Source organism: Notothenia rossii, assembly GCF_949606895.1.
Source record: "Notothenia rossii genome assembly, chromosome: 7".
Lineage (NCBI taxonomy): Eukaryota > Metazoa > Chordata > Actinopteri > Perciformes > Nototheniidae > Notothenia > Notothenia rossii.
The window spans coordinates 85,869,633-85,883,065 of NC_136905.1; the positions used below are offsets into that span (position 1 = coordinate 85,869,633).

The 13,433-nt window shown below is 46.5% G+C and overlaps 2 protein-coding genes across 3 annotated transcripts in view; both read right to left on the bottom strand.

The window, feature by feature from the left end:
• LOC307046752 (forkhead box protein A1-like) overlaps positions 1-13,433 on the bottom strand; it is a 47,690-nt gene that overhangs the window by 30,703 nt on the left and 3,554 nt on the right. The window lies entirely within an intron of this gene.
• Positions 8,155-11,490, bottom strand: LOC307046753 (uncharacterized protein). 2 transcript variants are annotated; one of them, XR_013810233.1, is made up of 2 exons: positions 8,831-11,490; positions 8,155-8,763 (listed from the first exon to the last, which is right to left on the bottom strand). XR_013810233.1 is itself a non-coding variant. In XM_079693350.1 (2 exons), the coding sequence occupies exons 1-2, from the start codon at positions 9,447-9,449 to the stop codon at positions 8,395-8,397; spliced, it is 993 nt and encodes a 330-aa protein (XP_079549476.1). In that variant the 5' UTR covers positions 9,450-11,481; the 3' UTR covers positions 8,155-8,394. The 2 variants fall into 2 exon arrangements, 1 of the variants encoding a protein (XP_079549476.1); XM_079693350.1 differs by having other exon boundaries at positions 8,826-11,481.

A 13,433-nucleotide genomic window follows, 5' to 3' on the forward strand; every position in this document is an offset into this window, starting at 1 on the left:
CGTAGTGTTTTGTAACGTAACGCCCCAAACAGCGCCCGTCTGTTAAACGCTATCGATTCTAACGGCTGCGTTTTATTAATATTTAGTTTCAAGCTCTCGTCCTTAGTAAAAACAAAACTAGTGGAAGGGGAAATGCTCCCAGGGGAAGCTGAACCACCCTAGGTGCTGGAACAGCTCGTTCCCTCTCTGCAGCTGTGTGAGCCGCGGTCTGTGTGAACGCCGCTCCGCAGTTTAATGCAGGGCCGTAGCTGCGTTTTTAACGGGCCTAAATGATATTTAAAACAATTCACTTTTGACTAATGTAATGCTTGTTTCGTTGCTTGAGAAGCTTGTGGAAATAGTGTAGGTTTGTTTTAGTACAGTTTTAGGGAAACAAAAGTTAGGGGGGCAGCTGGGGGGGGGGCAGCTTCTACCCCTTGCCCCTGTAGATCCGCCCCTGCCCCCTGATCAGAACACCAACGCTCAATCCACTGCACCTCCCTTTTATCCATTATATTTATTTTATATATTTTATAAATTTAGTTTTTTAAAATTGTTAATATTTAAATGTTTTATATATAATTGTATTTGATACATCATCAGTAGTGGACCTCGGGATCATTGAGTGCTTCGGCCATCATCACTAGACACCCTAACCCTGTATAGAGGCAATGGACGTCCACTCTCGGGAGACGTCCGAGAGTGGTGCGGTTACCCAAAGTGACAGACCTCATTTTACCCAGGAAAAGGGTTCGAAACGTTGGGAAAAATTGTGTAAATAGAGGCAGAGTGAACCTGTGAACCTGTGAACCCAGAGAGCAGGCTGTGCAGAAAATGTAAAAAAGTATCAGAAAATAGTGCCTCATAATACGGGTAGAGTCCGAGTCAACTCCCCTTACATTCCTCCAGAGTCAAAATGTCTCAGAGTAATTTTTTTGAGAACCAGGGAAAGGGGTGAAAATGTAAAAAAGTATCCGAAGATAGTGTCTCATAATGCGGGTAGAGTCCCCTGTCAACTCCCCCTACATGCATTAGGGGCTGCGTGTAGCAATATGTACACAGTGCATGGGCGTCATTTCCACTGGGGACAGGGGGGACATGTCCGCCCCACTTTTCAAAATCCCATTTGTGTCCCCCCCACTTTTGTGTTTATTATTTTTTTTATGCAAGCGGTCATCGTCACGGAGGAGCGTCTGTGTGTGTGTGGCACAAGCTTATCTTGTGAGGGAGAGATAGAAAGAGAAAGAGACAGAGAGAGAGACACATAGAGAGTTACGGGGGTTGTTGTTAGCATTTGATGTTAGCTCGGAGCTAACAGAGATTAGAAGCTGTTTCAACAATAAGGAGAGGGAGAGTCCTCTCCTGTCGGACTGAGAGAGATAACGTCAGCTCAGGGAGGTAAAGGACTCTGAGTCATTAGATTGTAAACTTTAGTCTAAGTTATCTCACTGGGTCTCAAACGGTTTGGTCATCTATGTAAACAAATATTTCCATCTATGTAATATTAGTTGTATACAAAATAAGTTAAGAAATCTTTCCAATGTGAACTATAGGTCATTACGTAAATAAGAAACACAGTTTGGAAGGGGAGTGATTAGTCAAATATGCATACATCAAAAAGAAAGAATGCAGACTAGGTAAAATAAAGATAGGACAGGAGTATATCAATGATTTGTTATTGGTTGTGAGCATATTCTAATGGTTTTTTGATTATTGAAATATATACAGTTCTGTTTCATATGTGTTGAGAACTGTATCCATAAATCTCTTAATGTTGCCCTCAAAGTGTACCGGATTGTTTTCTTTAAACTGAAGTTGAATGCATCAATCTTCCTGGGGTTTCCTTGCTGAGGACCCCCTGTTTTGTGTCCCCCCCACTTCTCAAACTAAAGTTACACCCTTGACACAGTGTACACATGCCCTTCAATTAGCACATGTGGAATGTACAGAAATAAATTCAGCCTAACCGTTTTTGCCAAGGCACACAAAATAAGCCGTTGTGATAGATACTTAGACAAGGGCTGCAGGATCAAAACTGGCCGAAAATTGGGGTCCCTAGACCATTCCCTCACAGAGAAAAAAAACATTACATTTTTGGGATTGTAGCGTAATTCACAAAAAATCCTCCAGATGGAGGCATAGTAAATTAAATAAATTAAATAAACTAATATAAATATACTTACCTATGGGAATATTAAAGCACGAACGGGACTCCTCCCACACGGCTATATAAGAGAATGAAAGGCCAACTCAGGCTCATTCTACTCGACTCGCTGGTCCGAAATGCAAGCTGAGGCCTACAAGCATGGCTGCACAAATTTTTGAGACACACACACTGCCAGAATTGATCTCTCTGGTTGGGCTTTCCTGAGAAGAGAATATCTGATTGTAATTGCCGAAATATTCAATGATTCTTGGGTTAATTACTGAAGATGTGGTAATTTTTTGAATGTAAATGACATTAGAACACTACTATGGGGTGTCATTTAACATTATTTTTAACGGGGGGACCTGAATGTGGGATTGGCGTGCCGTGATGTGTTGCAGAAATGGTGTGTGCACTCGTCTCTCTGCCTATGTTGGAGAGACCAAAATGTTAATCCCTAACCCTAACCCTCTTTCTTAAAACCTAACCCTAACCCTATGTAGAGGCAATGGACGTCCACTCTCGTGAGACGTCCGACAGTGGTGCGGTTAGCCAAAGTGACAGACCTAATGTTAGCCCTATTTACAGGCAATGGACGTCCACTCTCGGGAGACGACCGACAGTGGTGCGGTTAGCCAAAGTGACAGACCTAATTTTACCCCTATTTAGAGGCAATGGACGTCCACTCTCGGGAGAGAGACCTCCAGCATGTGTCCCTGAAATGGAGACTCTGTTTATTTCACTCATCCAGGACAGAGACCGGGGAAATCTCCTCTCTGTGGCCCCTCCAAAACCCACAAAGGACGGACTAAAGACCTCCAGCATGTGTCCCTGAAATGGGGACTCTGTTTATTTCACACTTCCAGGAGAGACGACGGGTAAATCCCCTCTCTTTGCCGGCTCACAGAGCCCTGAAGGACGGACTAGAGACCTCCAGCATGTGTCCCTGACATGTGGACTCAGGTTATTTCACACATCCAGGTCAGAGACCGGGGAAATCACCTCTCGGTGGCCCCTCCAAGACCCCCAAAGGACGGACCACAGACCTCCAGCATGTGTCCCTGACATGGGCACCTCCATAACCTTGCACACCGTGAGTCCCCGGACCCCCGGACTTAAGCACTCCCCCACGGACTAAACCCAGATGATCACACCCTACAGAACCTCATGCCCATGGTAACGCTAAAGGGGGTGGATTTTGCGGTGCTTTACCGTCCGCCCATCGGCATCCATATTCGGCCTTATTCACGGCACCACCACCCCTTCTGTGGAGGATATTCTCATGCTCCTGGTAACCCTTTAAATAGTCTGATACTGTCAGGGCTCATCACCGCACTTTACAAGCCATAAATAATGTTTAAATGGTCGGGAAAACGTCTGGAAGAGAGTTTTAGCCTGTCATTTTGCACGATATCATTTAACATGTAACCTCTCCTGGAAATGCACAGAATATGTCCATTTTCAGAAGAGGGTCCATGTTAAATGATATCGTTCAAAATGACAGGCTAAAACCCAGGAATAAGTGCTTGAAAGGCGGGGAAAAGTTGTTTAAATTAGTCTGATACCTCCAGGGCGCACCGCATTTTACAAGCCAGGGAAGGTGTCTGAATCCTGGGTAAACATTGTTTAAATAGTCTGACACCTGGCACTGTATCTGCCCCTGGGAACCTTCAAGGTTATATTCATGTTTTATTATTTATTTAATTATCACACGATCTTTACAAAAACAGTAGACACAATATACATAATATACATAATAAAAACATGATTAGCGGGGGCCTGGGGACCATATTAGCCGTCTATCTTGAACAGAGCACCGGGGAAAACAGTTTGAGTCCACGGCCCCTGTCCCCTCATCAGGAGTATCAATCGGCCCTGAAGAAGAGGTATCGCTGCTCTCCGCCCCTGAGTCCTCTTCGGAGGTATCTGATGGCAGTAGACCTCCTTCTGATGATGCTGCTGCAGCTGCTGCCCTGAACATGGAGCAGATTTTCAATCCCTCCTTTATTCCAGGCGTAATACACACTATCCTTCAGCCTTGCCATGACCTGATGTGCCTCATCTCGGGAGAACTCAGGGTGGTCATGAGTTACATGACGGTCTAGTCTCTTCCCAGCATACAAACACCCTGTGATGGGACAGGGTTTGGTCCGAACATTTATTCTGCCACTGGCCATTTTAAGAATGATGCCTCTTTCCTCCAAGTTCCGCACTGCATGTTTGTGCTTAAGGTGCTTGTTCTAAGCCAGATAGCAGAGTCTGCACACCGGGCACACCGGGCCAGCCCCGCACCATTGCGGGGCTGGTGATGGCAACATTGGGTCCGATGCATCAATTCATGGTACCCCAACCATGAGAGGGTTTGGGGTGCCCCGGAACCAGGCAGTACCCCAGCAGGAAACACGTTTTATGATCAAAGGAGGAAAGAGTGATAGAACCAGGGTAAAGCAAAGAAAGTGTCCGACAATAGTGACTTGTGAGGCGGCCAGAGAGTCTGTCATCTATCGGTCCTATCCTCCAGGCAATGCGGTTACCAGAACTGGGTCAAATTGACCAAAATTTAAAAAAAATAAGTTTCAATTCATCCATGGAAAAGGGCTGAAAATGAAAAAAAGTATCCAAAAATAGTGCTTCATGAGCCCGCAAGAGTCCCCTGTCAACTCCCCTTGCATTCCTCCACAGTCAGAAAAAGTCTGAATTCACTTTTTGGAGATCCATAGAAAAGGCGTGAAAGTGAGAAAATGTATCCAAAAATAGTATCTCATAACGCGGGTAGAGTCCGCTCAAACTCCCCTTGCATTCATCCACAGTCAGAAAAAGTCTGAATTCACTTTTTGGAGATCCATAGAAAAGGGGTGAAAGTGAGAAAATGTATCCGAAAATAGTGTGTCATAATGCTGGTAGAGTCCCCTCAAACTCCCCTTACATACCTTAGGTTGTGCGTGTTGCCATATTGACGTGACGTCCAAATGAAATACAACGGCTGCATGCGAGATGGACGGAAATAAATAAACATAAATAAAACGGCTTTCGCCAGGGCACGCTAAAAGTGATCTAGGGCGCTGCACATGGCTTTTTTACCCAGCAATAAATCTCTGAAAGGCGGGGAAAAGTTGTGTGAATCGAGTCAGAGCAAAGCAGCAGGCAGGCAGAGCGCAACAGCAGCAGCAGCAGGAAGAGAAGAGCAGGCTGCGATACCCCCCCCACAGAGCTCACCCAGAGGACAGGCAGAGCGCACCTCACTTTGTAACCGAGGAAAGGAGCAGGAATCCTGGGTACGTGAGTGTTAAAAGTGCATTAAACTGTTTTAATCCGACAGCCGCTGATGTGCACGGAAGTCTGTCCGTTTCGTTAACATTTGAATAGCCAAATGGACAAACAGGTGAAAAACAGCAGAGCCGCTGCGGTCAGGGCCTCAGACTCACAGGCACACACACATGCAGAGATACAGAACGGTGCACATGGCTTTTTTACCCAGCAATAGGTCTCTGAAAGGCGGGGAAAGTGTTCCTGCAGCCCCTCCATAACGGTAATAATGATTATAAATCATTTCCAGGGCAGACAGCGGGTTTTAAAAGTGGAAAAACTACTTTAAACCGTTTGAAATGACTCCGTGGTGCTGATGGAAAGCAGGCGGAAACCAATGGATTATTTTACCCAGGAATAAGTGTTTGCAAGGCGGGGAAAGTGTTCCTGCAGCCCATCCATAGCGGTAATAATGATTAAAAATGATTTCCAGGGCAGAAAGTGTTTTTTAAAAGTGGAAAAACTATTTTAAACCGTTTAAAAAGCACAAAGTGATTTGAGTGCAGTTCTCATGTGTCCCCACAGGAGGGCGCATCACCCCAGTGAGCACAGTGCATTAAACAGTAAAAAATACACCAAAAAAAGGCAAATCAATGGATTTAAAGTGCAGTGAACCTCCACACCACACACAGGTACAGGGCTCAACATTATAAATGGCCCGCTGGCCCGGAAGCACTATTTAGACACCCCGGGCCAGCATAATGTTCTTTCCACTTGCCCGCTCGGGCCACTAAAAATATTGTTTAAAACATTTTTTTTCCCTGTGGTATTGGTAGTTAGACTAGCAATTTTATTAAATTGTTTCGTTTATTAACGCTATAACATAGCGTTTTGTGAATCGCTTGTCGTTGTTGGGTGAAAAGCAAACAGCTGTTTGCAGCGGAGCGCAGCGCGAGCAGGCTCCCGTGAGCGGGAGCGTGCTCCTTCACTACAGACTATCGCACCAGCGGTAACCGGCCAAGCGCCGGGCAAAAAACTATCTTAAAATAAAAGAAAGTCACCGGAAGAGTTAAAGGAGAGTGACAGGTAGCATGAGAAGAAGAGGGAGAGAAAGTTTCAGCCAGCTTGATCGATGGAGTTGGCTTCTTCATAGAGTGGTGCAGTGACGCATCCTAAAACCCTTTTATAATCTATCGATTAGATTTATGATTAGAAAATTATAAAAGTAGGGTAGACATGTGGAGATTATCCGGCTGAACAAAACGTGCATTTATCAAACAGGTTTGTTTTCCACAGACCTTATTTCCAGCTATTTTCCAAAACCCTGTGGAGAAGTCCCATTGCTTTTTTGTCGAGGGAACCAGCAGCTTACTTCCTGGTTTTAGGACGCGTCACTGCACCTCTCAATATGATGCCAATATAAACAAGGTCTTCTGTCGGCTCTGTACATCAATGCCGAACTATGCTGACAAGTAAGTGAAGAGTAGAAAATATAAAGGTATTGGCTTTAGGGAAATGTCCCAGCAGTTTAGGAGAATGAAGGTTCTAATCTAATCTACTACATATACATTACATTTCTAACTCCTATGACAGGAAGGCAGAAAGTGCATTATACAAATAATAATACTCATAATAATAGCAGACATTTTTTAACAATGACCACAATATCATTATTTTAATAAACCAAATATGAACAATTGAGGAAAATGAGGAAGAACTGATTATTCAAATGTTGTAGTACAAGTAGTAATGTAGTTAGTGCATAAATTACTATGGCAACAAATGTGTTAATTTTCTTCATTATTAGTCGATTTCTTTTGGACGAATGCTCCGGGCCAGTGGTTACAATGGTGGGGCCAGTGATAATACAATTCCACCGGCCCGGAGCATTCGTCCAAAAACAATCGACAAATAATGAAGAAAATTAACACATTACCCTTAATGTCTACCCCTGAGGTACATTCCTACATCCCCACCATAGTCACAACGGTGATTTAAACTAGTTTCTGCGGGGAAAAGCACGCGAAAGCCACCTCTCTTTGGCCGCTCACAGACCACAGAAGGACGGACTAAGCAGCTCCATTATGGCTTCCTAACACGGGCAAACTGGTTTTTTCACACCTCCAGGACACAGACCGCGAAAGCCACCTCTCTTTGGCACCTCACAGAGCCCCAAAGGACGGCCTAATGACCTCCAGCATCTCTCCCTCACATGGAGCTCAGGTTATTTCATACCTCCAGGATAGGGACCGGGAAAACCACCTCTCTGTAGCCCCTCACAGAGCCCCAAAGGACAGACTAAGGACCTCCGGCAACAGTGGCACTTCCATAACCTCGCGCACCATGAGACCCCGGGCCCCCACAGTTAAGCACTCCCCCACGGACTAAACCCAGAGGATCACACCCTCCAGAAACTTGTGTCCCTGGTAACCCTTAAAGGGGGGAGGATTTTGTGGTGTTTTATCGTCCGCCCTCAAGCATCCTGCAGCGGACATGTGACAACCAGAAATGTAGACACACGTATAGGTGACCAGTGGTACGTTTGCATGCAAGTCATTCATTTCTGTTTTTTGTCAGAGGATGTGTGCTTAAGTTTGGATACCTGGGCCCTCACGGTACGCATGGAGGTGCCAGCACTTTGACAGAGTCCCAGAGAGAAAAACAGAAGTTAGACAGCACCTCAACGGTCAACAAATGCACCAGTGCTGATGGAAAGCATCTATGCTGGTGCCCCTGGGAACCACAGAGTGGGCTAAAATATAGTTTTTACCAAGAGCCTCCGCTCTGACTTTGTGGGTGCATTTTGAAAAGAAGAAACGGTATTTAATTATAACAATATATTTATTTTCAATTGCACAAGAACATGTATACATGTATGCACATTTACAGTGAGTCTTTAGCGAATTTGCTTCTGGACAGTCTTCGATAAGCAAGTAGACTCTAAGGGATTGTCACTGTCATTGTCAGCAGAATCGAGGTTCTTTCTCCCGTTTATTCGCCCGCTCCAGCAGCCCAGCCCGGAACTATGCATCGGCTCCATCCTCCGAGGGATCACTGGTGTTATCTTGGTAAACCAGAATTAATTCATCTTCGCTGCTGCTGAACTCGGGACAATGGGCTGGAGCTCGCCCTGCTCGAACGGAGGATGTCTTTCGCTTTGCCTTTCGCTCTGGCCCTGGGGCAGCGGAGGGACCTGCTGCTTCAGGCTCCATCCCGGCCTCGGCTTGTGCATCCATTGTCGCCTGTGCAAACGACTGCTGAAACATGTATCGAATGCCCAAGGCCTCCTTAACACCGGGGTTGCTGGCGTAGTACCGGTTAGCAGTCCTTAAGTCGTGGCACATAAACCGTGACAGCACCTCACGATTGGATGGGTCCTGGTATCTCTTCAACTGGAAAGATACGGATAATTAGTAAAACTGGAATTGGTAACAGTTAAATGTGCAGTCATTACCAAACTCAGTGTCTGCCATGGCAGTGCGGAGCAGGGTGTGGGAAATGGAACCCTGAAGCCCAACATCAGTCCATGCAAGGTTGAGAAACATGTGGAGGTTCTTTGAGGGGCCGCCCCCCGCCGTGTAGAGGAAGTAGCGATTCTGTTGCCCAACCAACGTCTTTTTGATTTGCATCCATCGCTGGACCCAGCCAAATTCCTCTGCGCTTCTCCATAGGTTTTGGCGGTCTTGTGTGCCTTCACAGGGATGACATAACCGTGCTTGGTGCCCCTGTCTTCTGCATCATTCACCTCTGAATTAGTCATGTTTGCGAAGACTCCTGCACGGTGACCATAGAGCAGGGACCAATGGAGTGAGAAATAGCCGTATAAGAGGTAGCAGGCTTCTACAGAGGGGGAACGCTCCATTCGATCCAATAGTTCCGGGATGCGCTTGACAGAGGCAGAAAGACACTTTTCAAGATCACCGTAGCCAGGCAGGCTGTCCAGCTTACGCCTCTTCACTTTGAACTGGTGCACTGTGACATCCCTGTGCAAATGGTCCAGGCAACCTTGCAATTCCCACTTTATGGTCTTCATGTCAGACACACTGAGCCTGTTTGTTTTCACATGCGAGTCCATCATATATATAAATAAATATATAGATAAACTGCATTATATTTTTTATATAAAAGGCAACAGTCATGATGGCAAGGTTGGAGTTTTCTCTCAGGTCATGTGGCCAGGCACGGATCTTTGAAGTGTCCTTCAGGAACAGCCAGTCTGACAGACGGGGGAGAGTCTCGCCCCATAAATAGCAGAAAGTTCTTGACCCGGCTCACCTTAGACCGCACATCTTCGGACAACTTTTTGTCTGGATCGACCCCCGCATTGTAGTACCGGTACTCTGTCATTACCGCCTCCATGCTGGGTGGAAGTGTGATGTACCGCATTGTATTCGCACGGCCACTACCAGAGGGCCTGGAAGGTGTGGGTGACGCTTTCCCAGCCACAGGGACCACTGCCCGTCTAGCGCACCGAGCTTCGGTGTTCCTGAGCAATACAGGGGTATGGAACGATGGCAATGTCCTGCTGGTGGAGGACGATTGATCACTGACAATGGCTGCAGCATTTAAAATGCTACTGTGTAGGTGGGTGACCCTGACCGTGTGCTGTGTCACTGGAGTCGTAATGCCGGAGATAGTTGGGATGGTGGGTTGCTTTTGACCCATAAGGAGCTCCGTGAGCTCAATTGCCTTCTCCGGCTCATTCACGTCAGTCATGGCCCGATCATCAGAGTCCTCACAGTCCTCACAGTCCCCATGCAGCTCATCACAATGTCTGGTTCCCACACCACCACGACCCTCATCACGGCCCGTCTTAGAGCCATGCTCATGCGATGTGTTTTTCTGCTTGTATTTGCACTTCACCCCATAGGACCTCGGCATGGTTGCTTGCCGCTGAGACAAGTCTACTTGGTTCACACTGGGGGGGGCAGACATCGGTCTCCTTAATCCTTTGCCCCTAGACTCCTCATCGCCAACGTATTTCGATTGAGGCCTGCCGCGTTCAACCAAGGGGGGGGTATATGCCAGAGGAAGCTGGCCTTGCTGGCTGCTGGATCATAATGCTTTCAGCTGGTGGAGTCGCTGACGAGTTACGGAGGTCCCTCTTGGTACTGGAAGCCTTCAACTGCTTTAGCTTATTTCTTAGAAAACACACCTCCTTATTGAGGGCCTCTTTTTGAGCCTTCAGTGCAACGTTAGGGCTAGGGAATGCTCCGGTTTTTGGACAAAATTAACATGGGATCACTCCGGTCAATGTACGTACTTTGTCTCACTGGAATATTAATGGCCAGATTGAATACAACATCGACCCAATTTCTCCGGTTAATGACAGGAGTGCTTTGAAAGTGACAAAACACTGTTCCACACATTTAAAAACACTTAATCAATGTTTACCCAGGATCCATGCACCTTCCCTGGCTTGTAAAATGTGGTGATGCACCCTGGAGGTATCCTACTATTTAAAACATGTATACACTCATGTACATCATTCATAGGATTCCCTAACACAATGCACACAGTCTGGAGCTCACTGGGGTCCTGCATGATGCTTTAATCGGGCTTGTCCATCAGTTTGTTAACGAAACGGACAGAGCCGGCGTTTTCCCCCTAAAAGTGATGTTTAATCGTGGCCTTTGCGTTTAAATGATGGATGTTATCATTCACATGGCCCCCTAACACAATGCACACAGCTTGGAGCAGCGACTCGGCCGTTTTCACCCGCTTGTCCATTTGCCTATCAGTTTGTTAACGAAACGGACGCATTTCCGTCCATTTGCCTATCAGTTTGTTAACGAAACGGACAGAGCCGGCGTTTTCCCCCTAAAAGTAATGTTTAATGGTGGCCTTTGCGTTTAAATGATGGGTGCTATCACTCACATGGTCCCTTAACACAATGCACATAGTCTGGAGCTCACTGGGGTCCTGCATGATGCTTTAATCAGGCTTGTCCATCAGTTTGTTAACGAAACGGACGGACCCACCGTTTTCCCCCTAAAATGATTTTTAATCGTGGCCTTTGCGTTCCAATGATGTATGTTATCATTCACATGGCCCCCTAACACAATGCACATAGTCTGGAGCTCACTGGGGTCCTGCATATGCTTTTATCAGGCGCTTTAACACTTTTTCCCACGAAAATGATTTTTAATCTTTTTTTTGGGGCTATATAAATCAAATTCCGGTTAGTTTATGGAGCTTATCCCACAAATCCTGGAGGTTCCAGGCTGAATTTGGGAGCTCATAGGCGGCCTGCCATAGGCCCCCACCCGTAGAAAGAAAAACAAATGAAAGAAAACGGTCAATTATATCTTAAAATAATCAAAAATGAAGTTTTGAAAAAGTCTTGAAAAAATGACTGAGTGCCAACAGAGATGGGGCTCCGAGATGCTCAACCCTTCGGCGCTTCGGGCCGAAGCCCCGAACACTTTTCCACCCCCCCGTTGCAATTTACAACGGAGAGGGGAATCCAAGCTTCCCCTACTCCGTCCGAAAAATCCGTTCATCTTTTTCAAGCTACCTTCTGCACGAAATCGGAAACCCGGTTTTTGAGAGGACTCAGAAAAAAAACGGCTGTGTAACTTCATGGAGGAATTCATCCGCTCCATGTGCACTCTGGCTCGGATACATTTCGTTGCCCGGAGACTCCCCAGCATGGTTCTTCCCAAACTGGTCTCTGGAGGAATGCAGGCGTTGTCAAGGAATTATGAGACACAATTTTCGGATACATTTCAACACTTTTAACCGTTTTCTACGGTTCTCCAAAAAGTAAAGTCTTACTTTGTGACAGTGGAGGAATGCAAGGCGAGTTTTCAGGAAACTGTAGCCGCATTATGAGCAGTATTTTCGGACACATTCTTTTTGTACATACACCCCAACTGCATTCTGGCTTGCATACCGCTTGTGGAGCAACCACACTCTGTCATGGTTGCAAACTTTGAGTTTCCCGGACACATTTGTTGCCTCGGAGACCCCCCAGCATGGTTCTTAACAAACTTTAAGTTTTTTAAATGACCTCTGGAGGAATGCAAGGGGAGTTTGATGGGACTCTACCCGCATTATGAGGCACTATTTTGGGATACATTTTTTCATTATCACCCATTTTCTATGGTTCTCCAAAAAGTTGACTTAGACTTTTTCTGAGTCTGGAGGAATGCAAGGGGAGTTGGCAGGGGACTCTACCCGCATTATGAGGCACTATTTTGGGATACATTTGTTCATTTTCACCCATTTTTTATGGATGTCACAGATCGAATGGCAAACACGACCCGCCATCGGAGGGCCTCTGCCGGCCCGGCCTCATGCCGGTGCTCTGGCGGTCGGTTCCTCCGAACTGCGGCTTCGACTCTAATGGCCGGGAGGGACGAGGGAACCGTCGGGAGGGTCTGCTGGAGGATCCTGCTGGAGGATCCTGCTGGAGTCCTTCGTTTCACCGGGACCTGGCTCGAAAAACTCGAAACCCTGACTCCAGTGCGGTGTGGCGGCCGTGCGCCTCCAAGTACCTGACTCCCCTTCCTCCGTGTGCTGCGTGGGCTGCGTGGGAGTAACCCTGCGTGTCCGTTACCCTGCGTGTCTCTTACCTCCCGGGCCGACCGATATGAAGCGTTTCCAAGACGAACCGTCTGACTCAGGGGTCCCACCACGGGTTGCGTAGCGGGGTGGAAGTTCCACCTCCCCACTTCGCCGCGACAACAATTTTAATTGTTGGAATTGAGAGTAAAATAGCCTTTTATGGAGAAGTATTTTAAGATTAGGCAAAAGGCCAGAGTGGTTAGGATTAGTGGTCAAACTGAGGGAAAGATGGTCCATAAAAAAATGGATATAGAACTGAATTTAGGATTAGGCATCTAAGCCTGACTGGTTAAGTTTAGAAGCCAGATTAAGGTCAGGTGTCAGATCCATTAATTAATCAAAAGGAGTATTATCTTTTGAATAAAATGATCCGAAAATAGTTTTTATCTGCAAGTTGCAACCCCCCTAAATTAGTGGTGTGGAGTGGTTCGCATACCTCTATTGTCAGTCAGCCATCCACTCGTGGTCTCCTGCCTCCATCTAATGGCGACAG

What these genes read in the sequence shown, in the direction of transcription:
- LOC307046753 (XM_079693350.1), bottom strand. Translation starts at nt 9,449, where the DNA reads ATGATGGACTCGCATGTGAAAACAAACAGGCTCAGTGTGTCTGACATG. An exon ending in CATGGCAGACACTGAGTTTG is followed by an intron (nt 8,764 to 8,825) that starts GTAATGACTGCA and finishes GTATCTTTCCAG; the next exon opens with TTGAAGAGATACCAGGACCC.